Raw genomic sequence first — 27,361 nt, forward strand, 5'->3', positions numbered from 1 at the left:
CAGGGAGGACTGCCTTTGGAGGCTGCAGGTGTGGCAGTGAATGTTTCATGATCTTGCTGGCAAAGATTTTCTCACCCCATCTCCACACACCTGTGCACCATGAAATGCTCCCTTGGATTCCCACTCCAACAGCAGTTTAGGGAACAAACAATGGGAACAGCTCATCCCCACCAGCCAGCATCCCCAGCAGAGACACAGCAGCAGCAGCTCCAGGCCAAGTGATACCTCAGTGGCACCAAAACCTCACCAGCTGCAGGGCAGTTTGGAGGGGGAGACCTCTACACCCAGAGGAGCAGAAATTCCAATTCAGGACCACTATTAGCAGAGGGGAACCATGAACAGGAACGTGTTTGCCAGGTAAAAAGGAGAAGCTTTTAAGAAGTGATTACAGATTTGAGAAGCTTCGTAACTATACTCTAAGGAGTCTAATGAAGATCAAATACACCATTTAAAAGTTTTGGAAGGCAGACATTATGCCAAAACTCACAGAAAGGCCCAGCCACCCTAAACTTCTGGTTACCTCAAGCACATGTCATTTCAGTGACTGCTAGTGTGTGGTCCTGGTCTTGCTGTCATAAAGTGTAACTGGGAACAGAATTACATTACTACACTCAAATGGGGTCAACTCTGAGAAAAATAACTGATAGTGTAAACCAAAAAATTTGCTTAAACTACAACACAAATATTACCAAAAGAAATAACTTTAACAACATATCTCCCCAAGCAACTCAAACTGCAGAGCTGCTTGCTTTTCAGAAGTAGTTGCTTTCATTGCCGTGGTTATTGAGCATCTTCTCAGCTCCTGAGGACTTCCTTCCCCTTGTATTCCTCCTAGCCCCTGATGCTTCATGCATTGGGCCACTCCAGGATAAGCAGGTCCAACATCTATCCTCAGAGCTTATCTTCCAAGCTATCACAATTTTACACATTTTAATTGACACTCAAGAGCTCAGCGATGTTTTCTGGCCAGGCCCTGAGGGTAACCCCCGTCCCTCATTAAGGTGATCTTGAGTTGTGTGCAATTTGTCAATTAGACCCTCTACTGCTGTCATATGAGCAGGTAACATCTAAATTCTTCTTTTATACAGAAATTAGTCACATAGTGCCCAAGTAGATTGTCTACAAAAGAGATCAGGAGACTCCAAAGACACCTGAAAGTCAGGCACCAGTCTGTATTTCAGGTATTCTGAACACAAAAGCACTTATACATTTTTATTAGTCAAACAGATTCACAGAAGTATTAATCTGTATAATACATGGCTTATGACCCCATCAGGCACAAAAGGTATGCCTAGAATACCAGTACAGTCAGCTGCTTGCTTGTTCCATTCACTTCTGAAAAGGCCTGCACGTTTACAAGCTCTGCTTTGCACACACTGAGAGTCTGTTTCCCTGTGTGTCTTTTCAGTGCAGATCATTTGCCCCTGGAAGCAAAGAACTAAGTTATTTGCAAGGAGAAGGCTATCAAAAACCACTTGCAGATTTTAGATCATTCCCAGTGATTAACAAACCAGTTCTGCAAGCAGGAGGTCAGTCATACCTTCTTAATCACTCAAATGCAAAAATTCCTGGGATAGTTCAAGGTTAAAAAGTCAGGAAATGGGAGATGAGGCTTCTCACAACATTAACTTGCCTGCCAGCCTCTATATCCTGCATGCTTTCCTGAACCAATTAAGCAGAAAAGATATAAAAGTGTAAGGTACAACTTGATGAGAACAGTACAACACTACTGAATTAAAAGCATGCAAGAGTTGGAATTTAACCATGCATGTAATTCAAACATCTTTAATTTTAAATAGCTGAAATTGGTTTTTAAGTTTGCTTCCAGTTCTTCCAGGATGGAAAGCAGCATTGCCACAAGTACAGCCTGAGCAGATTAACTAAAATAAGTCAGCTTTCTCTTCACTTGGAAGTTCAACTGTTTTTGAATAAGGGGGACTGGTCACTTCAGAGTATGGGGTGAATTGTCTACCAGGCATCCAGAGTAGTCAGACTAGTTCTCTGACATATTTGGGAGATTATGAACTGGAAGGCTCTGTCTCTGCTCTTACAGTCTACATTCCTGCTTCCCTGAAAGGCTGCCTAGTGTGGGTGGCAGCAGTTTATACTGGCAAAATGCCTCAAGATAAGGAGGTGTACAGGACAAACTCCCCCCACAATACAGCTCCTAGAGCAGGGAACCAATAGCTACTGTCAGAAAAAGATAAATATTTGAGATCTCAGCAAGGAGGCAACTATGGAATAATTGCCCTACCTCAGCATTCAGGAACACGTGTAGTGCAGTGAGCACGGGGCTCACAATCCAGGTGGGAATGATGGGGAAGAGATTTGGGATTCACTCCACAACGGGGCTTCATAAGACATGGAATTTACACTTCATGTACAGTGATTACAAACCTGAATTCTTTCAGAAGAAAAGCATACTGCTGTACTTCTCACCAGCATGTTCTACGTGTGAACAGCAAATGCCTCCTGCAAGCTGCCTCCTGTCAGCTCCTGTGCCCTTTATTCACATGACATTTGAAGTGGGAAAATAGACAACCCTGGGGTGGCATCACTGGACTCATCTAGTCTCCCCAGTGTAGAAAACAAGCATTGCTAGTATGCAGATCTCTTTGGAAAGGACAAGGGAATCACAGGAGTCTGTTTTACATGCTCACGGTTGGCATGCTGCTCCCTGGTTCACCTCCTGCTAGCACTGGGTTAATTGCTCATCCATACAGCAGCTTTGGTGGGGCTGCCTGCTTGCTATTTTTATATTATAAATGTTCTGATTGAGTTATAGAGCTATCTGATGCTCTCAGTCCCCAGAGCAACATCAGCAGGCTCTCTGGTCTGTACTTTGCAGAACACAGTCTAGGCAAGTAGCAGGGCGTCACCAGAGCATCTTCTGCTCCTTGCACTGTCAGATCAGCTGCAGCCACTCAGCTCTTATGCAGTGCCTAGTTCTGAAAAATATTACTGCATGGCTCTGATCTGACATCAGCCTGCTACCTTGGAAATCTGGCCAGATAGAGCAGAACCCTGCTACACAGAGGAAACTACCAAGCCACATGAACCCCCAAGAGGCCTCAGGGCACACGCCTTCAATGCCATTGTAAACTCAGCAGTACCAGGTATGAACAGGAGTATTTCTGGATGCCTGAAAGAATCAGAGCAGATGCCTGGTCAAGAGGATGTCAGAGAAGTGGGCAACACAGGAGAAAAAAATTCTTCTGCTTGCAAAGCAGCTGTGAATTCAAGATACAGAATACTCACTTGAGCATAAGCATAACCCTGCAGACTGCAATCCATGCTACCCATTCCTTCAAGAGTGGCAAACCAAAACTATTTCAACAGACTCAGCCTTGTGAGTTAGCACTGAGAACAGCCTTTGTCCAGCCTTTGGAAATGAAAGCACGACAACTCACTTTGATCTAAAGAGGAGAAAGCCCAGGTTGCACAGGCCTCAGCTTATGAATGCAGCACTGCTGAAGCACAGAACCACTTGGAATTCACAATATGAGCTTTACTATCTACTACTGTTGCTTTAAGTGTTGAGGTAATGTGTTCTCGGAGCCTGAAAAGCCATACTGTATAAAAATGAACAGAAATGTCAGAATAAGAATGAATTTCCAGAACAATGTTGTGAGAGTAAAGCTTAGGAGATGTAGAGTTAGCAGGTAAGAGTATAAAATTAATAGGTTTAGTATCTTTTTCATACAAAGTAACAAAGCCTTCATTTACCATGTAGTTAAGCCACAAAAAAAAAACCCATGCCAAACTGTGCTTATAGGCAGAACTGTACAAAGCACTAAACATAGCTCAGTACTTCACACATTGCAAGGGAGTCGATACAAATCAACAACTATTGAAGGCTGCTCACGCATCTGAGGACAGTAAAAGTGAGATTTACATCACCAAGTGAGTTTGATTGATTTACTCTCACAAACATCGTTTATTTTTAATGATCCACTATGAATATATTTTGCCAACAGATCAAATTTGTGTTAACATGGAAGTTATGCCACTTGCTCTCTTGCCTTCTCCTTTTCTATCTATCTTGGGTAGTTTAAAGCCCACTTAACAGTCCTTCTGCCAGCTCAGAAATGGCACAAGCCAGCTGTGGATTTGGTTTTTCAGTTATTCCTCAGTTCAAAACAGACTGCGTTTCTTTCCACTCAGCATACATATCACTTTATCACTGCTGCTCACACTTCATGCTCCAGGTATGTGTCAGGGACACACCTTAAATAGTCTCATTACTAATATTTATCTACTATTTTACTTTCATTTATGACCAAGAGCACAGGAACCTCCTTCCTTCCAAAGGAATAATCTTCCTCTTTCCAGTATACCCTGGTGAAGGTGGCTAAACCCACAGATTGTCTGTATCTTTTTGCTGTCTCTGTATTCCCACTTTCCCATACATATGCAGTAGGTGTGTACCTCAGCCAAGCTCCTGCTTGTCTGACAGCAGACACCAGCATCACTACCACCATCCTAGCTGTACCACATTAAAAAAATGAAGGAGTTGAATCCCAAGAAACAGGTTGTATTTCATTCCAGCTTCACAAACCAGATAACCCCAAAGAAAGAAGCCAGAGATGCCAGATTTAAGTACCGTGGCAAACAAGCTGAAGCCATGGCGTGAAGGTCAGAGCAATGAAGAGGCTGGCCAGCAAGGGCACCAGCTTTGACAGAAAAGGTGTGTTCACATCATCCTGTGCTTTGCTCAGAAGCAGGCTCTGCACATGCAGCACATTCTCTGCAGTCACACCAGACACATGCCTGCCTATACCAACCCTGACAACTCCTCCACTTAACACAACCAAATGCTACTTCCACAGGAGCATCAGAGGTGGTGGCATGACTACTCATGCCACTCCTCAGCAAGCCGATTCAGCTCATTCAAAAGGGAAACAAGTCTTCATGTGCTGCAGCAACAGGACTGCCTCTGTCAGCAGGGGCAAGTTCCACCTCCCTTGGGCTGAGGCCACACCATTCCACAGGCCTAAAAACAAACGTCCCAAGGTCATTAGTACACATCGAAATTACTAGATCCTCAAAACTGAAAAAAAACCCTGAACCTGTTAAGTGAGATAAGGTTTTATGCAAATGCTCTAAGCTAAGCATTTAGAAAGGAATTATCGAAGACATCAGTAAATGCCTGAATTCCTCTAACAAAAAACACACAGTACACAGGGGTATGCTCCTATAGCCATGGAGAAAGACAGGTTTTATTCTATTCTTGTCAAGAGGAAAAAAAAAAAAAAAAAAAAAACCAAAAAAAAAACCACCACAAACCAATGAATTTTAAGTATCTGCTTCCAAAGCTGCAGCACAGCCTCAGCAACAAAAGTGCTGTAACAACACTTAGATTTCTTCAGGAATGCAGCATTTTTTATTTTACAGCACATATTCATAGTAGTCAGTCTTGAGTACTTTTTTGCACTACAAGGGTTGCTTTATTCTGTACAGTGTCACTTTCCTGCGACACACTTCAGGATTAGAAGCACTCAAAAAGCATCTCAGAAAAGGATCAGTTTCTAGGAGATGCAGTTATTTAACCTGAATTAGCATGTGACTGTACAAATGCATGTGCTACAGGGGAGAGAGGGAGAATTGTGCTGGATCCACAGCAGAAGGACATCAGCAGCTGAGCCAGGCTAAAGGTTTGTTGCTCCTCACCTCTCACCTCTCCCTACACAGCTTTTCCTTGCCCCTCTTCCCAGACCAGCAGCTCTGCACCCTCCAAGCCCTCCCACAGACTGCTCCTGTTCAGCACTGGAGCAGAGCAGCACCCAGTCTGTTCTGAGCAGGGCATTCCCAGCTGGAATGGGGGACTCAGCAGTGGAGGGACAGGAGTGTCAGGAACGGGAGCAGCGCTGGGGAAATCCACATTCCCCCTTGCTGGCAGGGATGAGCTGTCTGGCTGCACACCACATTTCTGGGCACAAACTCACAGACGAGCTTCACCTGCCAGGGAATAATTAAACCTGGTCCTCTCGAGTGGCACATCTTCTCCAGCTGCCAGAGCTCGCCTTGCTACTGCCTTCAGGCTCATTATTACTTATAAATGCACAGAAACAGGCAGCTCCAGCAGCCGATCCCTTCGGCTCGCCCTCGGCCCGGGCCCGCCGCTGTGGGAAGGCCTCTCCCGCAGCCGTGCAGCCGCAGCGCCCGCTGCCAGCCCGGAGGAATGCGCTCCCTCACTGCACCTTTTCATCTCGATAAGGATTTTCAAGGTCAGGCTCGCTCCCCTGCCGGCTCCTCCCCGGCTCCAATGACATCCCAAGCACGCAGCCCTGGGCCCGGTGCTGCTCCCACCCTCGGCGTGTCCCGGACACCGGCACAAGCTGTCGCATTCCTCTGGGCACCGCAGCCCGGCCTTGCCCTGCAACACCTCTGTGCCTGTGCTGCAGGGCTGGGAGAGCTCTGCAGCGAGCCTTGTGACCTCCGCCATCAGCACTCCTCAGTTAAACGCTGCGAATGAAACCGGGCTCCAGGCTGGGCCGGTGCCTGATGCAGCTCCCGGGCTCTAGCGGTGGCTCAGGCTGTGCACGCTGGAGCGCCTGGCTGCACCATCTGCTGAGCCTGTCCCCAAGGGCACTGCCTGGGGACTGCCTTGGGGACAGCCCCGTCCCCAGAGCCGCCAGCCGAACCAGCCCAGCAGCAGCAGCCAAGGGGAACAGAAGAGCTGCTGCCAGCCCAGGGCTCAGGGACAGGCAGAGGTGGTGGCACTGGGCCTGGGAAGCCGCTCTCCATCGGGCGCAGGGATGCAGCCCCCTCTCAGTCATCACTGCATGAATACAAGCAGCTTAAGGACCTGCATACACTCCCTACAACACACAGGATTTTTCGGGAGCTACTGGAGAATCATACATGCTGCCAGCTTACAAAGCCAGCTAATTATACAATCTGTTAAGCATGTATGCGCACACAACAGTGCTTTGAGTCATTAGAGGACGGGATTTATACTTCACTGCACGCATCTTGCTCTTTGTGAGTACGTGCCTGGATACAGCCAAAACGAACACAAGTATCTGGAATGTCTGCAGCTCGCAGGCCAGCGCATCTGAATACAAAGCTGAGCCCTGCGAGGCTCAGACTGGCTGCTGTGACCCTCAGTTGCACATCTCGCTTCCCCAAAGATGGTTAAAATCCTTACTCCCTTTTTATCACTGAGCATCTGGAAGCAGACTGCAGCACAATGTTGAAGCTATACTCTGAAGCTGTAAGAGTGGTGCTAGGGAGGACACAGCAGCAGTGCAGGTGATGGGTTGTGAGGACAAAGAGCTCGCTATCAGAGCCCAGAGCGGCGCTGTCCCGGGTTTATCCCGGCAGAAGGGTCAGAGGGATTGCGGTTCCTATGGCAGCAGCCACTCCTCGAGGGCCCACGCCAGATGGAGATCCCTGTCCTAGGTGTTTGCCAGACAGAATGCTGCAGCACACCAGAGATGTCTGCTCCCTTCAGCCATCACCGGTTTTAACTGGTGCCGTTTTGCTCTGCAAGGCAACAGCTCTCCCCAGAGCACCTCAGGTCTGCAGCTCAGACCAGGGCTCCCTTCCACACTGCAAGTCGCCAAACCATCCAGGGGCTTTTAATGCAAAAACTGGGAGCAATACCTATGTTTTTTATGGATTATATGATATTTCTGGAAGTTGTTGAATTTCTTCTGATGAGGATTTCACTTGAGCTTCCCAAATCTCTGAATGTCCAACATAACATGCTCTAACCACTCCGACTGGCTTAATCCACACAGCACAGCTACATGCTGTGTACAGCCCTTTCCTAAGCAATCACATACCTATAGATCATGCTATACTTTCAAAAGGATGTATGTGGCACTGGATATTCCATTTTTACCAACTATGTATTGCCATATTGCCTATTATTTAATGTGAACTCCAAAATAGGATTTTAAGCATTTGGTGTATAACGCACAGAATATTATTTTGGGACTTTGTAACAAGTCAAGCCAAACCACCTCCATTTTCACATGTTTTTCTTCCCGGCAAATTGAGGGAAGCAACAGAAGGCACAAATCTGCAAGAGTTTCAGCTTTGTCTTGGAAAATACAAGTTGGTCAAAATAAGCTCTTAAAATCTAGTAGAGGCCACACAAACCTAGCACAGGAGGAAATCACATTTCCTTGTGTTCGGCCATAGCAAGCCCCAGCTCCTGTTCATCTGTAACAAGGTATTTTCTTTCTCTCAGTTTTCAGTGCAGGGGATATGGAGAGGAAAAGAACATGGTGAGCTACACCTATACTCTCCTTACAAAAATAAGCCCTCTTTGTAAAGCAGCCTAGCAAGCAAGTTGCGGGATATGCAGATACTTTAAGACACAAGACATTTCACTTCTGAGATATTCTTGTGAGGCCTGAAATACCCCAGACTGCTAGTACCTTCCCCCTAAAATTCAGAAAGCAAAGTTCTGAAAAACACTTTACTTCAAAGCCAGTCTTCTCTACGCATAATAATAATTTTTTATAGCTGACCTTGTTAGAAAGACATTCCTGTCCAAACTCAGTCGTGCCTTCCCTTCTTCCATCCAAATAAAAAAAGGAGAAAGCTGCTGGGTTTTTTTCAGACAGCGTAAAGTAGTATTTCTTTCCAAGATCCCTCAGTAACACTTTTTCTCCATCACTATCAGGTTTTGTAGCCTTTATATATGCCAAGGGATAAGAAGCAGCTGAATGAGTCAGTCTCCCTCAGTCAAAAGCAGTATTTGTTGCAAGGCACTTGAGGTAAAACTGAAGCAGCTGGGGAGGTGGAAAGTGTTATCTGAACACCCACTCCCCTGTGGGTGAGAAAACGAGAAATTCAGGAGTACAGCCTGCACACACTATGTGTGCTGCTCTCCAGGCAAACCACAACAGGCACTGTGCAAATCATCAGTTGCTCGATCTGGCCTCAGCTGAAGCTTGTTTATAACTCACTGAAGCTGCTCGAATACAACCATCACTGTTGCTCAAGGCAATTACCTAAAATATCTCGGCTATTCATTTTCATCCTTACGTCAAAACTGTGTTTAATGGATCTGACACTGTGCCTTACAGTACTGTACACCTGCTATTAAGCAAGCCATCATGAGAGCTTACAGGTTTGAAATTTGCTGCTTAACTCTCTACTACTTCACCACCAGCACCTGAATGCAACTCCCAAGCCAGCAATTTTTTTTTTTCAGGAAACGGTTTCACTATATTACCCTTTTTATTCATTTCTATCCAAATGCTGCTCTACACCACCAGTGCAGAATTCACAACATGCATATTAGCTTACTCCCACCAGCATGGCTAAATAAATCATTATCCACAGTTCAGCTCACCTGCAAAGATCAAGCTGAAATTCTCTGACAAACAAAGTACTCCTGCTGCCCTTGTCTAGTAACTTTAATCTAATCTACAGACTGATTCAGAGAGCCAACTTGCTATCAAGTTCCAAAATCAGTGATGCATCTGCAGAACTATTAAAAACACAAACCTTACAGGCAGAGTGTTTGAACACTCCTGCTTACCACTAATAATGTCTTTTGCTCAATGTCCTTCTAATAATTGCCAAATCAATGGCATAAACAGATGCTTCTACTGTTCCAAAGCAGTGAAGACAAAGGGTGGTGATACTGCAGAAACTGCAGTGATCAGGATGAATGAAATATGACCTTGAAATTCTAGCAGCACTTGAGAGGAAATATTGAGTGTTTTGCTAGGCTCCCAAGCACCCACATGCTGAGCAAGGCCAACAAGCAGGTAAAATGGTGCCTCCAGTTCTGCATGCAGAAGGTACAGGGAGGACATCCAGAAAGCAGCACATACCTTTCCAGGTGTCACCTTCACCGTGTCGCAGCAGATGGAATTACAGCCCACAGCGCAGAACTGAGAAAGCATCAATCTGATATTTAAGCTGTCTGCTTTGAAAGACAAACTACAAGTGACAGAGCTGCCTGGCTGAACCCACACTCACCACCCGTGGTGCCAGGCAAGCACAGCACAACTGCACTGACAGCAGCTCAGGAGTGAGCTGTGACTTCCAGGGGAACCATGCTTGGCAGGAAGGTCACTCCCACCTCAACTTGTCACTGCTGCCAGATAGTCCTTGGGCTGTTCCAACTTACTGCAGCAGCAGAACCTGTGCCCAAAATGAGACAGAGCAGTTTTCTGCATGCCAGCAAAATCAGTGAGGAGTCAGATGGACATCCCGGCTAAAGGAATGGCCACCTCCCACAGCAGGATGGCTCAGGAACTCCTCAGCCTGCTCCAGCCTTGCCAGTGGAGATTGTGCTCAGGCCCACAGCCAGAACCAACCTCTAGGGCAAAGATTTTTATTTCTTCCACCAGCAAAATTGCGACTGGTTACAATACTGTAAGCAATGGTTCACTGCACCCTTCTGAGATCGAGCAAGAGGCAACCATAGTTCCTACAACAGGGGGGAAATCAAATTCACCTCCCATCCAGCCTCTACCTGAATAGCACTCTTTTAAAACATAGGATTCGTAAATTACCGCTTTTAGTTTTCCTCATCACATATAATAAATATACTGGCATAAAACTAGCTCATACATCCAGACACAGTAATCAGAAACACCATACCCCACACACCACCATTCCCCCGTGTGCATCTGAACTGCCTGATGGGTGAATGTCCACCCTATAAAGCCAAGAAGTCAAACTCAGGACTCAGCTCAAGGAGAACTGGGTTTGTTTAGCTCAATTTTGTGCTTCTTACAGAACTACACCAAATCATATCCTTCAAGTACTCAGTGCTGTACCTTTTCACCCTTATGTGACCAGCCACCAGCTTAGACACGCTGCTGCTCTGACATGGCAGATGATACAAATTCTCAGTGCTCACTGTAAAAGCAACAGCTTTTTACAGTTACCTGGAAGCATTTTTACAAATTAGCTGAAGAAAAGCTTTGTACAGCAGAGCCCCCAGGCACGGAAGGGACAGTGCCTCTGCCACATGCCCCCTGATCACAGCACAATTCAGCAGCAGGGGATCCAGGGCTCTTCTCTGATCACCAAGGAGCGGAAACTACCTGTGGCTGAACGAGAAAAACAAGTAAACAGGACTAAAAGGGCAATTTGCTACACCTGTGCCAGCCAGAAAAATGCATATATAGTCCTTAGTGAGTTGAATGCACTGCTCTGTCTTCTTGTTCAGCTCAATCAAAGCATCCCTCAGGCAGGCTGTGACAGAACAAGGGCAGGAAAACTAAATCAGACAACACAACTTCCAAAGAGGGACTAACCTCAGTGGTGAAGAAAGAACACTAGAACTCTGCTGGCTTCTCCCATCCAGCATCAATGTACTTTATAGTCTCACAACACATGAAGGATAAAGAGCTCATAAAGCTACAAAAAGCAGCAATTCCAAAATGAGCCATCAGGAACACCAAGAGAGAGCACAGTGAGAAACACTTTGTGATGGTCCAGATACAAGAATAAACCACAGCTTTCCCAAAGGGATACAGGGAATTTACCCAGATGGACCTGACCAGGCTTAGGTCCAGTTTTTAGGAGCTGAGCAGAACTCTGGTTCATGATTGCCCATAGCAACACACAAACACCAGCCACCACAGAGGTCCATGGCCACCAGTCTGCTGCACTAACAGAGCAGCTGGTGGCCGTAGAGGGGACACAGGACTGTCACTTCCAGCTGTGACAGGATCCTGAGGAAGGTGAGGGCAGGCACAGAGCACGGGATCACAGCAAGTCCCAACCTCACCTTACCATGGTGGTGTTAGAGGCACAGGCTGAGCTCTGCTTTTCCAGCAGGACGCCTGGCAGCTGCTGTCCCATTTCAGAGGATCATTTAGTGCCATGACTGACAGGCAAGACAAACCAGTTGCATCACCACACCCTACCCAGGAATGCGGCACTGTCACTGAGCACTCACCTGCATGCAACACCCCAGCTGCAGGAAACAGTTACTCCATAGCAGTACTTTTCCCTGTTTATGATGTTAGAAAGGATATACTTTGTCTACAATACTTAAAGACTTCTGAAAACCTAAAGTATAGGCAACAGTGTATTCATATCCATCTCCTAGTGAAGAACTGAGGCTACATCCTGCAAAGGCAATTCACTTCCACTTGCACAAAGCTACTTATTTAAGACAGCAGCACTCCAAGCTGTTACTAGTTCGACTCTTTGTTTACTTGTGGGATATGAAAGTTTAGATAAAGGTATTTGACATTAAAATTAGCTTGAAAGAAAAACATCCTAACAAGTTCCTAAGCCTATTTGCTTTTCTTAGCATGACAGACTTTACAATATTTCTTGCAATTCTCTGCTTCATGCTTTGTTCAAAACTTCCTGATTATACTAATAAAATAATGCCGAAAGCACACCAAAAATATTTTAATAGAGTCAAAATTAAAGTATCGGATCTATTACACCACCCAGCCTTTCCCCTCCACTAGAGAAGCATTAGAGCCTTTGGACATCTCATTTCAACAAGGAGGTTATTTAGTTCTTGAGTTTGGAGTAAAGTATTTAATCACCAAAGGATTTGCAAATTACACATGAATATGCATGTAGCACTTCTCACCATGACATAAATCCTATTGTATATTTATGAATGGATTGCTTTGCCTCCAGCTTCTACATGTATATAAACACAGGTTTTAATCTTCAATTCCTTCCTCCCTCCCTTCTTAAGGAGTTGCTTAAACAAATTTGCATTTTTAGAATCTATTACCTGCAGCGTATTTCTTGCCTTTTTTTTTTTTTTTACTCCATAAAACTCCTTCTCCCATCAGGCAAAGTGCTCGCTTATAACAGGCTTTAAAGACCCTGAAAACATGGCCATAAGGGAAATAAGCAACAGTGTTACAAGGCTTGGGAGAGAAAAAGTTGAAGCAACAATCACTGGAAAAAGGAGTGCACCAGAGCTGGGAACACAAAGGTATAAAATGACAGGTCAACAGCTTGCCTTTGACTGCAAAGCCACTAGCTAGGGGGGAGTAACCCTCCATAAATATGGAGAATGCAACATAAATAATAAAACTGTTGTTGTGAAATCCCTAATTCATACTGACATAACCTCATTATTCCCTGCACCTCTGAACAGGCATCTAGGCTAGTGACAAAGCAGCTGGACCAAAGCAGCATTCAACAAATACAGGTAAAAGGCAGTACTGTCATTCAGAGTTGTTGCCACACAACTGCCCAGCTACTCCAGACAAGTAATTCAAACTCTAAATGGCATTGTTAAAATTATTAAACTCCAGTGATTTCACTGCAAGTCTGTTCAGTATGAAATCTGACTGCAAAGGAACCTTACCAACATGCCACAAGCAGATTTCCAAGCAGAAGGTTTATGGGTGTGAATACTACTTGGGCTGTTCTCATTTTTGTACTACACACAGCACAACCCCACAGCCAGGAGCTAACTGCACCAAGTGCCACCTTCTTTCAAGGACCTGGTGCCACCTGGCTCTGGTCAGGAAACCAGAGCTGCTTCCAGGCCCATCCTGCTGCCTGGGGCTGTGGCAGACACGATGGGACATGGTTTGACACAAGACCAAATCCTCCCAGACCCAAACAGGCAGGTCTGAACCAGGCTGTGAACTTCAGCATGCTCAACTGCAGTCATGTGTTCCTCCACTCACGGAGGGATCTTTTCCTGACAGGAAGGAAGAACCACCACAACACCTGACCCAATCCCCACAGTGACTGCACTGGAAAGGACCAGCCCAGCCAAGCTACTGAAGATGCAACACAGCTTGTCAGAGCTACTATCCCGAACTGCAGGAGCCTGCATCTGGGAAGTATCCAGGAAAGAAGCCAGGAAGCACTCTGGGGTATTAGCTACAGACTACAGGACAAATAGATAATAAAGACGAGAAAATTCAACAGAACATTTGCTTTAGGGATAAGAGTAGCATTTACAAAAGATGTGTGAAAACAAGCCTGAGTGGAAGACTCTGTGTGACCAGTTCAGTTGAAAATTTATTTTTGCAAACTAAGATTTTTATCCATGCAACCCTTTTGTAAATGACCATGCCAGGCTCTTGCCATGTACCTCTCCCCTTCCATCCACACAATCTTCTCCTGAAAGCGAGGAGCACTGCCCAAGGAATATAAGAGAAGCAAATGAGATGTGCTTTAAGATAGTATTCACACTCAGGTTATGCTTTCATTAGCATCAGGCAGATGATGGCAGATACCTTCTAAACTGAATTATTAGTAAGCCAGCTGTATGAGAAAGTCACCATGGCTGCCCACAGCAGTCACTGAGTAATTAACAGATGGCAGATGACAACTCAGAATTACAGACCAACTCAGCTGAGTTTTCACATCCAAATTTAAAAAGAAAAACATAGAAAAGTTAAGAAGATATCGTACAAAACTTTAGTGCCACAGAAAACCATGGGACATGGCAGAAGCCATGACATTTCACTTCCCTCCACATAAAATAAGACAGAATAACACTCAGTGAGGGTGGCAAGGAGATCTCTTTGCCAGACAAATCTGCCATGTCTAGAATACTGGAAAACTCTTTGAGAACAAGCTGTTAAACAGCCTAAAGCCTTCTATGTGTGTGTCCATATGAGAATTAAACAGTCCCATCAAGGCAATAACTTGTGTTAACTCTGATGATTAGACCTTGTGGTGCGACATCAGAAAAGCAACGTAAGACAAACAGCAAACCTGGCTTACTGCCTTGCTGGCTGACAAGTTATTTAGGTTAGCTGGATGTGGAGATGACTTCAAGGAATTTCAGAAAAATCTAAACAAGTGGGTCAACTGACAGCTGAAGTGGAGAGAGACCAGATGTTGAGAAATGTGGAATAATATACTGAATGGGAGAGTTCAACCTCCTTATTCCCTGCAGGGTTAACACACCACTAATCAAATACACCTGAGCACCACCACAACCATGCCCCAACAAAAAAAGCCTGTTCAAAGTGATGATTTAATTTCAAGTTTGACCACGCCAAAACTCTACAATACCAAATGTTATTCATGCTAAAAAATATTTATTAAAAAAACAAAAAACAAAAAAAACCCAAACCCTACAATTCAATATGAAAAGCTCACCTGGAATTAGATACAGTACTGGTCATCAGAGCTTAGATAAGTCTTACTATTATACCCAGCACCACCCAAGACAGGCCACCAGCCTGAGATGCCTCACAGGAAACAAGCTGGATAATTCACAGAGCTGCATCACATGTGACAGCCAAATACTTTCCATTATCATCCCCACCCAAACCCCCTTTAAGATAATTTGCATAAGCAGCTCAAACATGTACTCAGTGTTTCAAACAGTCCAACAATGGAGCCAGTGTCCAGGATGAAGATGCCAGGACATGACTCCTCCTCTTCACTTGGGTGCCATGGTGTGACAGGTTTCTGCTGCCAAGCCATGGTGCCAACCTGCCTGAGCCCCTCGAGGATGTCCCATGGCATTCATGCCCCTGATGGCCTGGAGGCTACATGGCCAAGGGGACAGTGCAGCTGTGCCTCCAGCATGTCTTCTGGAGGCTGCAGAGGCTCAGCTAGCTCATGACATCCAAAGCTGTGCCTAGCATCAGCAAAATTAACCACTATATTATCCACAGTATGGTTTCACAGAGCCATTCTGGGGTTACCTACAATTTCCTGTGCTGATTGAAGGATCCAGAAGGTTGTTTTACCCACTACTGTTCCTCTCAGGCCATCCTCCCTGTGGGGTAGGGTTGTGAAGGATGAAATAGCAGAGAGCCCTCTCCTTGGCAGGGGACTGCCCTTGTTCTCAGTACAAGGCCATTAAGGCAGTTGAAAGTCACATATGAGAAATCTGCAAGCTGTTGCAGGGTCATTTAAGCAATAGTTTCACTTACATTTCAGTTCAAAGTAGCTGTGTGACCACCTTACAACTCGATTCTGCACAGAGCAGATATGAATGACTGCCTCTTGCAAATCAATACTGTTTATTGCGTGCTTTAAATCAATAAAGCTTCCCTCCATAGAGTACATTCTTCTAAAATAGTAATTAGGCATTTGAGGAGAACCAAACAGTTTCACTAAACAATACCATTAGTCCTGAAATGTCAGTTTGACATCTCAGCCAGAAAGCACTTTGTCAGAACTAATTAATCCCTACAGCACCTCCATGAGATTGAGAAAGCAATTCATCTGTTTTTCAAATGTGTTGGGTACTTATGCTGCAGAACATCGTGGCTGGGGTGGAAGCTGTAAGTATCACATAAACTGAGAACAAACCAAGCCAGGAGAACCCATCCAAGAGCGTGAAAAACACAGAACACTGACAGCTGTAGGACTTGGCTTCTTTGCATCTTCCTGTTACACACCAAACCTCCTGTGACTATCTGGAGAGTCTTCCAGATGCCACTCCACTGAATGAGTGGCAGTGAAAAGCAGTTATTTTTCTGCAGGGAGCAGTTTTGCCCACTGTTTGTTCAGCCAATTATCTACGCATGTAGCTTTAAAGGGAGGAGGGAACAGTAACCTTAGGCTCTGTGAACAAGAACTGAGCTTAAACTGCTCAAATAAAGCCAAGTCCTCATTACCACAAGCAAAGCACGTAACCCTACTAAACAGGTCTCACCAATGGCAAGCAGCCAGCATGAAAAGTGTATCTCTCCAAGGAAGTGGTCAATCTGCATAGCTCTCCTACAGGTGCAGGCAGTAGCACTAGTCTACATACCTGCACCTGACTCTGCCAAGCTGCTGCCACCCCTCTTTATTGATTAATTATCCCAGCTAACACTTGCCCTGCTGGTGCAGCACTCAAGGCCACCAGGTTCAGCCAGCCCTGGCACAGGGAGATCAGCAAGGCTTCCCCAAACCAGCTGTATGGTCTGTCCCTCTCTCTGAGAGAGGCTTGAAGGTGTCCCATAGGACACAGGTGAGTGCCAAGGCCAGCCCAGGACATTCTCTCCTGTCAGAAGTGAGCTCAGCAGTGTCCGTGACGCGGGCAGGAACGCGCTGTGGGGCGGTGACGCTGCTCGGAATGCTGAGCACAGAGCAAGGACAGCCTTGGCAGCCTGCAGCCACCTCCAGGAGCACACAACAGCAATCATTTCCTAATACACTCCTCCAGCAACTGAGATTAGAGCCAGTCCCAAAAGGTGGAGTGGTGAGTCAGTGACAGGACCCCGCTGAGCTACCTAGCAAACATCACTTCTTTATGTACAAGTGATTTCATTAAACTCCTTTGGACAAATCTTCCCATGTCTTCCAGTAAATTTTCTAGATTTATTTCTAGGCACAATCTAGAGGAATTTAAATCAAATTCAGGCATGGAAAATTTTGCTGCAAACTCATCTTCCCATAACTGTGCTAGTCATGAAGCTGCCCTGTGAAGAATATCTTCAGGAGATGCTGTGCCTCATTGCTGGTTTCACATGGGCTCCAGCAAGTAAAAATTTATTCTTCCTGTAAAACTCGATCAGAAATCATGGGGCAGAGTTAAGCACCTGGGAACACCTCCTCAGCTGGGCTGGCAGAGAGCCTGACCAGGTCAAGAGCCTGGGGAGAGTTTCACAAGTGCACCCTCAGCAGCACTGCCACCAAAGCCAGCCCCACTCCCACCCCTCCAAGCCTCCCAGCTCAGCCCCAGCTGTGCCACCACAAGTTTCTGCACAAGCACACACAACCTGAATCAACTTTCTGCAAATGAACCCAGACAGCAAAATTACATTTTTCAGCCAGACCAGCTTCTGGACCTCACTCCCTACACTGATACAGAATTTTACCCTGGCAGAAGCAGCATCTTAAGGTGCCCCAAAAACAAAAGCACGAAGAACCTGTCCCAGATGCCCAACGCTGCAGTCATCCCTTCCCTGTCATACCCACATCTTCTGGAATTTACTAGCCAATTTCCTGCCATTCCACTGGATATGAAAATATATGACCTATATAGGGATGGAATTGTTGATTCTCTTGCCAAATAAGTTTCCATTTAGTGGCAACTTCTAACTTCACATGCTGTCAGTTTTTGAGGCAAAATTAAAGGAATGAACTTGTGAGCAAATGACCTTGCCAGAGCTGAAGATGAAGCTCAACCTACATATTTCTAAACAATGTGATTTACAGAGATTTCTTCAAAAGCATTTCTGATCCTTAAAGACTCAGAATTCCCCAAGACACATTAAAAAGCTGCTGAGCTGAACAAAGCCTCACATTTTTCTTTTTTTTTTTCATGTTCCATAGGGAAGTAAAATAAAATAAAGCTTTTTGTCATTCTAAAGTCACTGCCAACATCCTCTGTCTCTACACACGTGTGCATACCACACCTTTAGCAGTGATGCCCTTGTTAAAAAGCATCACACCTGTAGTTTTCAGTTCCCTCCCCTGTGTGAGGTGAGCTTACACAGGATGCATACTGGCTCTGAAGGCCATCCCTGCAGTCTTCAAAACATCCAGGCTTGTCTGTGATGTCCAAGGAGGAAAAAAAATCAACCCAAACCGCCCCCAAAAAGAATAAAGTCTGATCTTTTATAACTGAAGTGGTGTGATAGATTTCAGCTCCAACACGCTTTTCCAATCTACAGGTGCATCCTGAGCTAAATCATCTTGGGAGACACTTAATATTAACAAACTAAAATAATTTCAATTTAAATAATTTCACAATAATCTTACTTGCTATTTTTGTCTCCTTATGTACTAGCACCTACATAAACCAATTACTATAGAAAAAAATTGAGAACAGCATAAATCCTACACATTAGGACACCTGTTCCAAGAGGTGGCATTTGGATGACTTTGAGGACTGCATTTTTGTCACTCCCTTCTGTACTCATAGAAAATGGCCATCAGCAGTTTCTATGGGCACACACTGAGCTGCCTGTTCCTTATAAAGCTGTCAGCTATTTTGGGGAATGCAAACACTAGAAAGAAGCAGATTCACATATATATGACAGGGTGCTTAGCTAGATATCAGCAAAGAAAGGCAACAAGAGGCATCAAACTAGCATCCTTCAGCTGCATGACCTATGCTGTAGGCACTGATGAAAGAGCATTTCTCTCCCCTGGTTTTTCTGTCTTGGAGAATTTTTGTCTCTTCTCCATATACTTACTGATTTTCATCTACAGAAGAGCACAACGCCTTTTATTCCTGCTGCCTTTCATTGCCCTCCCTCCTTCCAGCCCTTTTATTTTGAAGGATTCTCACATTTAAGGTAGCTATAGCAGCTTTATTCCAGTCATTAAAGTTATTCTACATTTAAGCAGGTAATCCAAGGAGTAGACAGTTACATACAAATTTTCAGCACAACACTCACATTTCTAAATCTTTAATAAAGGCAGTTTGTAGACCAAGTGTGCAGAGCAGACTGGGGATGAAAAGCTTAGAGAACAGAACAATGCAGAGGAGACAATACTCTGCAGCATTTCTCATAAAGCCTAGAAGGGCATGGCTAGATGATGGTGCTCTCCACATTATATGCTTGGCTTTTCTCCACTAAAATCCTCAGGCTCAGCAAAGCTGAATTTTCCTGAGTAAATAGGTAGCCCTAACTATTTTAAATACACAAGATCTTACACCACATGCACTGGCCCTCAACCTTGGCAAATCTGTTCACCTGCTTTGGACATTCATACTGGGAAAAACCTCCATGTGCAGTAGTAACAGAATTTAGGGAGCAAATGGAGAATCTGGGCTTTTACTTGATGAACATTTCCCAACCCTTTACAGCAACAAGAGCTTTCAAGAAATGAAGGACCATCACCTAAGACACTGCTATTTCCCAAAACTGAAAATATCTGATGCTGTTTAGTAATTTCACCAAATTTAAGCTACAATTGCTCCTATTTCAATTGCTTTCATTCTCAATAGGAGTCCAGTGATAGAAGTGAAATGAGAAATTCACTCAGCTCCATCTAAAATAACCCAGAAAAAACCTGCTTACACCACCAGGCCAGTAGCAGAGTGCAACACAAATATTCAAGAGTGGGACGAATTATTAGGCACGGACAAATTTTCATTGCATCCTGAAGCTTCTGTGTTGAAAGGCAAGGAGAAGTTAAAAAATTATCCTCTTACAAGACAGTCTGAAGGAGAGTAAAAGTTCCCCTAAACCTGGTGTAAAGAGCTCAAGGACAGCATAGCATGGGAACAGTGATTCCCATCTCTAATCCTCACTTCTGATGAAAGCTGAACTCTCACTCAGGGCACTCTGCTGTTCAAGTGCTGCTCATGCTGATGCTTAAGAACAGGCAGCAGCTGGTGTTAAAGTTTTGAGACACCACTGGCATTTTCTGTTTGGCCACCAGCACAGCAGCTTCCAGAGCTTAACTCCCCCTGTGTTAAGAAAGCAACTGAGACAGCTCGCTGGCATGGTTTACCAACTATGTACTGGTGTAGACCTGAAAGGTTGAGCTTACTTTTAGAACCAGGAATGACAAATTTTCTCCCCCAGCTCAATAAGGTTTGATCTCCTGTCACACTGTATTCAATTCCTGATTTATCTAATTTCCAACTGATCTACCAAAAAAGGCAGCTATGTGAACTTCCTTTCACAAAAGGAAAAACACAGCAGGGTTTTGTTTTTTCCTCCCACCTGTTCAGAAGAATTCCCTTAGAGCATTTTAACCTGAAATTCCTGTAATGCAAAGGACCTTGATTCTTTTCTGTTACACCATACCATAGGGATGGCAACAGTTAAATCACAAAATTCTTCAGATTATTTAATCTTAGATGATTTCCCAAAATGCTCCAACATCCACAGGATTACCCTGAGTCTTAAAAGGTACAAGTTGACATGCAGCTGCTTCAGCCAAGGCCCCAGGCACCTGAGCATCACTGGTCAGCTCTACAGGACAGTGAGATGCCACCAGGGGCCAGGGACCTCCTCCTGGCAAAGTCTAACAGCCCCTCTCACCAACAGCCCATCAGCAGGACTAGGGTAATGTGTTAAACAAGAACTGGAAAAGCCCAGCCCAGCTTCTGATTTCACAGCCCAAGGCCAGCTGAGGTCCCACCTTTCACCCCCTGCCTCCCCTTCCCTGCCACAGACCCCCATGTGCCCACAGCCAGGTCTGTGTCCCTGGCAGCCTGTTAAACCAAGCTCAGCAGGACTGCAAACCTGCTGTCACAAAACAATGGGCTGGCCCATGCCCTGAAGCTAGCTGGTATCCCTGCTCATGTTTATTTCCACTAAATTAAGCTAGAATGAAAGATTTAGGGAAGGTTTAAAAACCTGTGTTCTATCTGTCACTACCAGTTGCTGACTGGGTTTACAGAAGTCCCCACTGACACTGGGTTCAGAGTGAGCCCTAACAAATATAACTTGCTCCACATTCCTCAAACCTGCATTTCTACAGCTGTGTTACCCAATATCTATTGATTTTTGCTGGGTTACAGACAGAATGTGTAAGAACAGTACACAGAGCACTGCAGCAAATTCACAAACCAATGTCTCAGCTGCAGCAATTTTAAGTATGATATGACTTGCAAAAGGCTAACCTTTCAAACATTTAAACTTTAAAATACAGTGCTAAAATTCAATGCTTAGTGTGTAAATCCAAGTTCACTCCCCTGCTGGGAGCAGGCATTATATGACCTGAGCTGATGAGAAATCCCCCATCAACTGGTTTTCACAGGCAGTGGTAATTACTTGGAAGAGAAACTTCTTTCCTGTATGCAGAGGAGAACTTCAGCTCATAAAAGCTCACAGTCCACCAGATGATGGGAAAGTATTGTGTCACATAATTGTTCTACTGTGGACCAATAGACTCTTCAAAACCTTGTGCATTTTCAGGGGCAGTGTCCAACGCAGGTTGTTTCCTTGGCAGCACTACTGGAAGATGACTCAGATGCAAAGCTCGTCAGGGCCACATGTATTCAGGTGTACTTCTATATGCACAACAAATGTCATGTGATAGGAGTTATCAGAATGTGTTTGATTATTCTCCTCCAGCAGTGGTGAGCAGGTAATGATTCTGTGACAGCTCAGTACACATGGCTAAATAAAGCACCCATTTAGTCACTTCAGTCATTCTTGAATCACTAACCAAGGACACACAGGAATTTTTATAAGCCTGCATTAGGCCTATTAGGTTTCTCACTTGCCTTCATTCTCTGAACAAAATAAAGATGCCAGGAAAGCATTCCTAATTTAAGCTTCCATCGACTTTTATGAAGGTTAAAGAAACACCTTGGAACAACTCTGTTACCGGCCCTTCTCAACCACATTCCTAAAACTGAACCCCAAGAGGAGTTCCAAAGCCCTGGCTGGCAGCAGGCTACATTTGTGTACAGTACACACAAGGATTATTCCTGGAATGCAGAACACTCCTTGAAATCCTGTAAAACTAGACAATCATTCACTTCTATGCTTAACAAAAAACCCATCTAAGTAAACGGAGCAGAGGCAAAGTCCTGACATCCCACCATGAATGGAAGCCCCTTCAAGGAACTGATCACTGGAGCAGGGGGAAGACAAGAACACAAATTCAGAGATGGCACTTTCTGCCCCATGAGAAGGAAAACGCTCAATGTCAGAGGGGGAAGTATGTGAAATTTATCAACTACAAACTGCATAGTTCAGATTGTTGGAATTTCCAACTCACTAGGACGGATTTTTGAGTTCCTGTTTCTGGGAACTTCAGCTAACAAAGCATCAAACCAGAAATTTAAAAACTTTTAATTTCAATGGTGATCCAGTAGTTGAGCTTCCTGCACGTTCAAACTCCCGTGTTCTGGCTCACCATCACTGCCTCGAGCATGGAAATACAACACGCTAGAACAGAGTGTTGCTTGGAAATGACCTCGGTCTTGAGCAGCACCCCGCTTTCTGTTTATCTTACTTTTCTAAGTAAGCGATGCAAGAAAAGAACTACTCTGAGCAAGCAGGAGCAAGGGGATACCGCAGGGAAGAAGGCGGCTAAGAGGGGCGATCAGAGACACACCCTGAAGTCAGAGACCTCCGCGATGGCCAAACTCGCCAAGGCCACGTAGCTGCTCGCAGAGGTGGCCCACGACGTGGGACAGGGCCCGGGGACACCTCTGCGAGCCCAGCTTGCCCCGAGCCACCGCAGCGAGCCACCGCTGCTGGCCGGGCGGGCTCGCAGCCCCGCAAGGGCCGCATGGCCGCGCCGATGGCAGCGTGCGCTGCGGGTCCGCAGCACGGCACGGACAGAGAGCAGAGCGGCAGCACCGCAACTCGCCGAGCCCCTGCATCCCTGCCCTCCGGCCAGGCCCGCAGGTAACGCCGGCACCGTCCCGCCCTGCGGAACCGGGGATGGCCGCAGGTACCGGCCGGGCTCACGGCGAGCCGCGCCGGGCTCTGCGCGCACACCGCACCGCGGGGTCCCCGCCCGCCGCCGCCGCCCACCTGTCGCGGGGGTCGACCCAGCTGGTGGTGCGGCTGCCGTGGTCGATGTAATACACCTTCCCGTCGTAGTCCCGCGCCTCCTCCCAGCCCTCGGGCAGCGGCAGCTCCTTCCGCGGCATGGTCCGCGCCGCCCCATGCACCGCCGCGCTGCGCTCCGGGGGCCGCGCCGGGGCTCCCCTCCCGCGGGCGGCTCGCAGCGGTGCGGGGGCCGCGCCGGCCCGGCCGCGCTGGGAGGCGCCGCCGCCGGGCAGCCTCACGTGCCGGCCCCGCGGCGGGGGCGGGCCGGGGCGGTGCGGTGCGGGAGGGCGGCGGCGGCGAGCCCGCGGTCAGCGCTGGGCGCGGAGCCCCGTCCGCTCCGCCCGCTCACGCCTCCATTTCCTGCTCCGCCGGCGGCCGCGCCGCGAGTCCCGCGGCGGCCCCGCCCCCGCCCCGGCCACACCCACCGCCTGGCCACACCCCCCCCCCCCCGGCCACGCCCCTCGGCCACACCCACGGCCACGCTGCCCGGCCCCGCGCGGGTCTCGAGCTGTGCGCGCCCCCGAGCGCCCCGTGGCGGCGGGGCCGGGACCGGGACCGGGGAGCGGGGAGCTGCCAGCGCTGGGGCTCGGGGACCTCGCGGTGCCGGAGCACCCGGCCAGGGCCGGGGACAGCCGCCAGGAGCGCGGCCCTGCTCGGCCCCTCCGAGGGGGAGCGCCGAGGGCACGGCGCGGGTGGCAGGGAGCGGGTCGGGGCCGCTCGGGGCTGGCATCGCACGGACCAGCGCTGCATCTCGGACGCCCCTGGGCAGGGTTGGCCCTGCTCCGGGTGCCCCGGCCTCGGGTGGCCCGGCTCAGCCGCGGTGGGCTCTTCGCAGGGGCTGGCGGGGAGCCAGGAGCCATCGCAGCCTCCCACGGGAATGGCAGGGGTGACTTCTGTGGGTTCCAGAGGGAAAACTCATGGCAACTGTAACGTGGATACACTTGGGACCGTGGGGAAGCCGGGTTACAGAAGTTAGGGTGGCACAGACAGCCCCTGGTACAGCCACACGCCGCAGGGAGGGCGATGGTGCCCGCTTGGACCCTTCCCGAGCCGCCGCTGCCGGTACCCGAGCGTGGCTCGGGCACAGCTGCTGTGACAACGTGCCCTGCACAGCCTTCTCTGCCCACATTTCAGTCACTTCGGCTCGAGCAGCCAGCCCATGACAAAATGTCCCAGTGAGAGCTGGCGCGGTGGCACGCGATGGGGCCGTGAGCCGTGCCAGCGTGGCACAGGGGACTCTGCGAGGTGGCACTTGCCCTGCGAGCACCAGCCAGCGCCGCTCCCTGCTGCCCAGCGCGGGGGAGGCACTAAGGTTTGTAGAGCTGCGGCTATTGAAACTGCAGAATGGAGCAGGGATCCCTGCCAAGGGCAGGGGTGGAAAAGGAAACTGGAGGATGGGAAGAGGCGAGCCTCGAAGGGCTGGAGAGGAAAAGTAAAAGTGAAAAAAGACAATTAGAAATAACATCTCACTTTTGTGGCGGATTTTGTGGGATTTTTTTCTGACAAGCTGCTGGGAGTCAGAACTGTTAATTCTCTGGAGGCCGGAGCAGAATGTGGTAGCAGTTGGCTGATGAAGTGGTTGAGCAGGGAAGAAAATGAAGACAAGTAAAACTGAAAGTGAGGCATTTGGAAAATAGCCTGGTTTAACCCCACTTTATCTGAAACCAGGCTTGGTGTGGGCTACTAAATAAGTTGATTTTGTGAACAGCACTCTGCACAAAGCTTTTAAATTAATAATAAATGAAGACTTAAGGTATAAACACTGTTTCTGTCCCCTCTCTAAGCGGGGCTTGTGGTTTCTTTGGGCAGGGAGCACTGGGAGCACTGGGAGCACTGGGAGCTGTGCCGCTCCAGCGAGCAGACACCGGCAGCGCCAGGAGCCCGGGGCCACTCGCTGTGGCTGCTATTTTCTCTTTTCTGCTTTTAATTTCGTGGATAATGGTGTTTCTCTCTTTGTCAAATGCTCAGCAAAGTTCTCAAGATATTTCAAACGAAGAAATGTGGCAATAGGAAAAAATCAGCAGCAACCAATGTTTCTAAATATTACAAGAGAAGAAGTAAACAGCAAAGTGACAACAAATTATTGTGTATTTTCATAGTCCTGTATTTGTGATCTTATGTTCCAGCACAGAGATACTTCCTAAAGGCATGTTTATTTTAAAGCTTTTTTTTCCCCAAAATTTCAGAGCATATGTAGAACATATAGCAAAAGGCTGTATGTAAAGAAGCTGACGGAATACCTTTTCTTTTCCAGATGTCATCAACTCTATTTAGAAAGAAACTAATTGTGTAAATTTGTAATGTAATTGCTTTTGAAATAAATACCTCAGAAAATATTTGCAAGTAGTTCTGACTCAAGTAAAAAGATTTTATTTGTCCACTCCTCTTTATTTATTAACTCAGACAAAAACCCTATCTGTCATTGAACCATATGAATTTATAAATGTAATCAGGAATGTGCATATGGTAACTTACTCCCTTTTACCACTTACACTCACAACAAAAGAATTCAGCGTTATCAGAGTCTGTTTGAACTGTAAAACAATAAACAAACAGGTGATTGTTTTCTCATGAGCAAAGAGAAGGAGGGTTTGGTTTGTAGGTAAACTCTTACCTATGTGAAAAGGAAGAACAGAGTGGAGAACAAAGTCTGCAGAAAACTAATTTTTTTTTGCCCTGGGGTCAACGTCTCCAGCATGACCTCATGTGCTGCGCCCCCCAATCCCACCAGAGTCCACAACAGGCTGGTTACAAACTGCTCAGTAACAGGAGCTGCCTTTATCTGCTGGTGGTCTCTGTTTTAGAGGAGCTGATTGCTTGATACTCGGGTTTCTTTTTTTTTCTAATACATTCAAAAGTCTCTAGTTTTGTACTCGACACTTGAAGCTCTATTTTTAATTGAGTGCAAATAACAAAAACTCAAAGGTGAAAGTGGCTGAGGCACAATATTGGTCTCTTAGCCAACACCTTCAGATATCTGAACTGAAAAAGGAGAAAAAATGGGTTTAAATTCAATTACAAGGAAACTATTACATTTAGCCAAAATACTGCATTTTATTTAAAACCTCCAGTATTTTTCAACTTGGAGCACAGTATAATTTCTGTGGAGAACTCCCTTACAGTTCTAGAAAGCCTCTTCCTTATCCTGCCCATCTTCAAACGGTATCTCAATGTTCTTCCATTTCCAAATGGAATTTTATTTTTGGGATGGTCAAAAAACAGGTTTGGAGTAATGGAATGTTTCATTGTGGAAGTAGCCTGAAGCTTTCTTGCTTACAGAAGCTTTTTCCAGCCCAGCAGGAAGAGCAGAGGTGCCCAGGAGGCAGGCAGGAGTGCACACAACCTGCTGTACTTTCCAGTACAACATGAAAGGGATTTTCTGTAAACATTGGCAAAGCCACTTCATTGTTTTCTTTCAAACTACCCGTTTAAAAGACCCATTGCTGGTTACCTTAAAAAAAAAAAAAAAAAAAAAAAAAGAGGCAGCTGACATCTGCAAAGCCATCCTGTTGCCCTGGCAGGTGTTGGCTGCACCATGCCCAGGGTCCCGCTGGGACCAGCACCCCTCATTCCAGACAAGGCACCTGTCCCTGTGTTCAGGGCACAGGGCTGGAGGAGGGACGGGAGGGATGGGGAGAGTCACAGCTTCCTGGGGCAGGGTGACCACTAAAGGACCCGTGCAGCAGCTGGGTTTCCCAGTATGCCAGGAAACCTGCTGGCTGGATTCCTGTATGTTTTGTCTTCTTGAAAGTGGGTCGTAAGAGGTCCCCAAGTAGTTTGTTCATGAAACAAGATGCAATAGAATCACATAGATTCAATGAGGCTGGAAATGACCTTTGAGGTGGTCAGGCACCATTACAGGGCTGTTATGACCTGGGGTGAGGTACTGCAGTCTGTGGGACAGTCCCCAGCCTCTCCTGAGTCAGGGTTCTACCAAGCCAAGCGTCAGTATTTACACCGGTGCAAATGCTCAGGCCATCGCCTGCGATGGGCAAGGCTGGCTCCAGCAGGGCAGCATCCTTGCCAGCATAGTTAACAGGACAGGAAACTGTCAGCTGAGAAGAACA

The 27,361-nt window shown here is 46.7% G+C and overlaps 1 protein-coding gene across 2 annotated transcripts in view; it reads right to left on the minus strand.

Annotated features, from left to right (window-relative positions):
* Window positions 1–23,564, minus strand: part of WWC1 (WW and C2 domain containing 1) — a 66,618-nt gene extending 43,054 nt beyond the window's left edge. The window contains exon 1 of one of the 2 annotated variants that reach the window (XM_033073008.2): window positions 23,277–23,564. In XM_033073008.2, coding sequence (XP_032928899.1) covers window positions 23,277–23,395 — 119 coding nt within the window. In that variant the 5' untranslated portion in view covers window positions 23,396–23,564. Of the gene's footprint in view, window positions 1–9,800; window positions 10,079–23,276 lie in introns of those variants that run through there. The other variant, XM_033073010.2, reaches the window with a different exon arrangement.
* Window positions 23,565–27,361: the final 3,797 nt, after the last annotated feature.

The sequence above is a fragment of the Catharus ustulatus genome, chromosome 15 (genome assembly GCF_009819885.2).
Source record: "Catharus ustulatus isolate bCatUst1 chromosome 15, bCatUst1.pri.v2, whole genome shotgun sequence".
NCBI classification, from domain to species: Eukaryota; Metazoa; Chordata; class Aves; order Passeriformes; family Turdidae; genus Catharus; species Catharus ustulatus.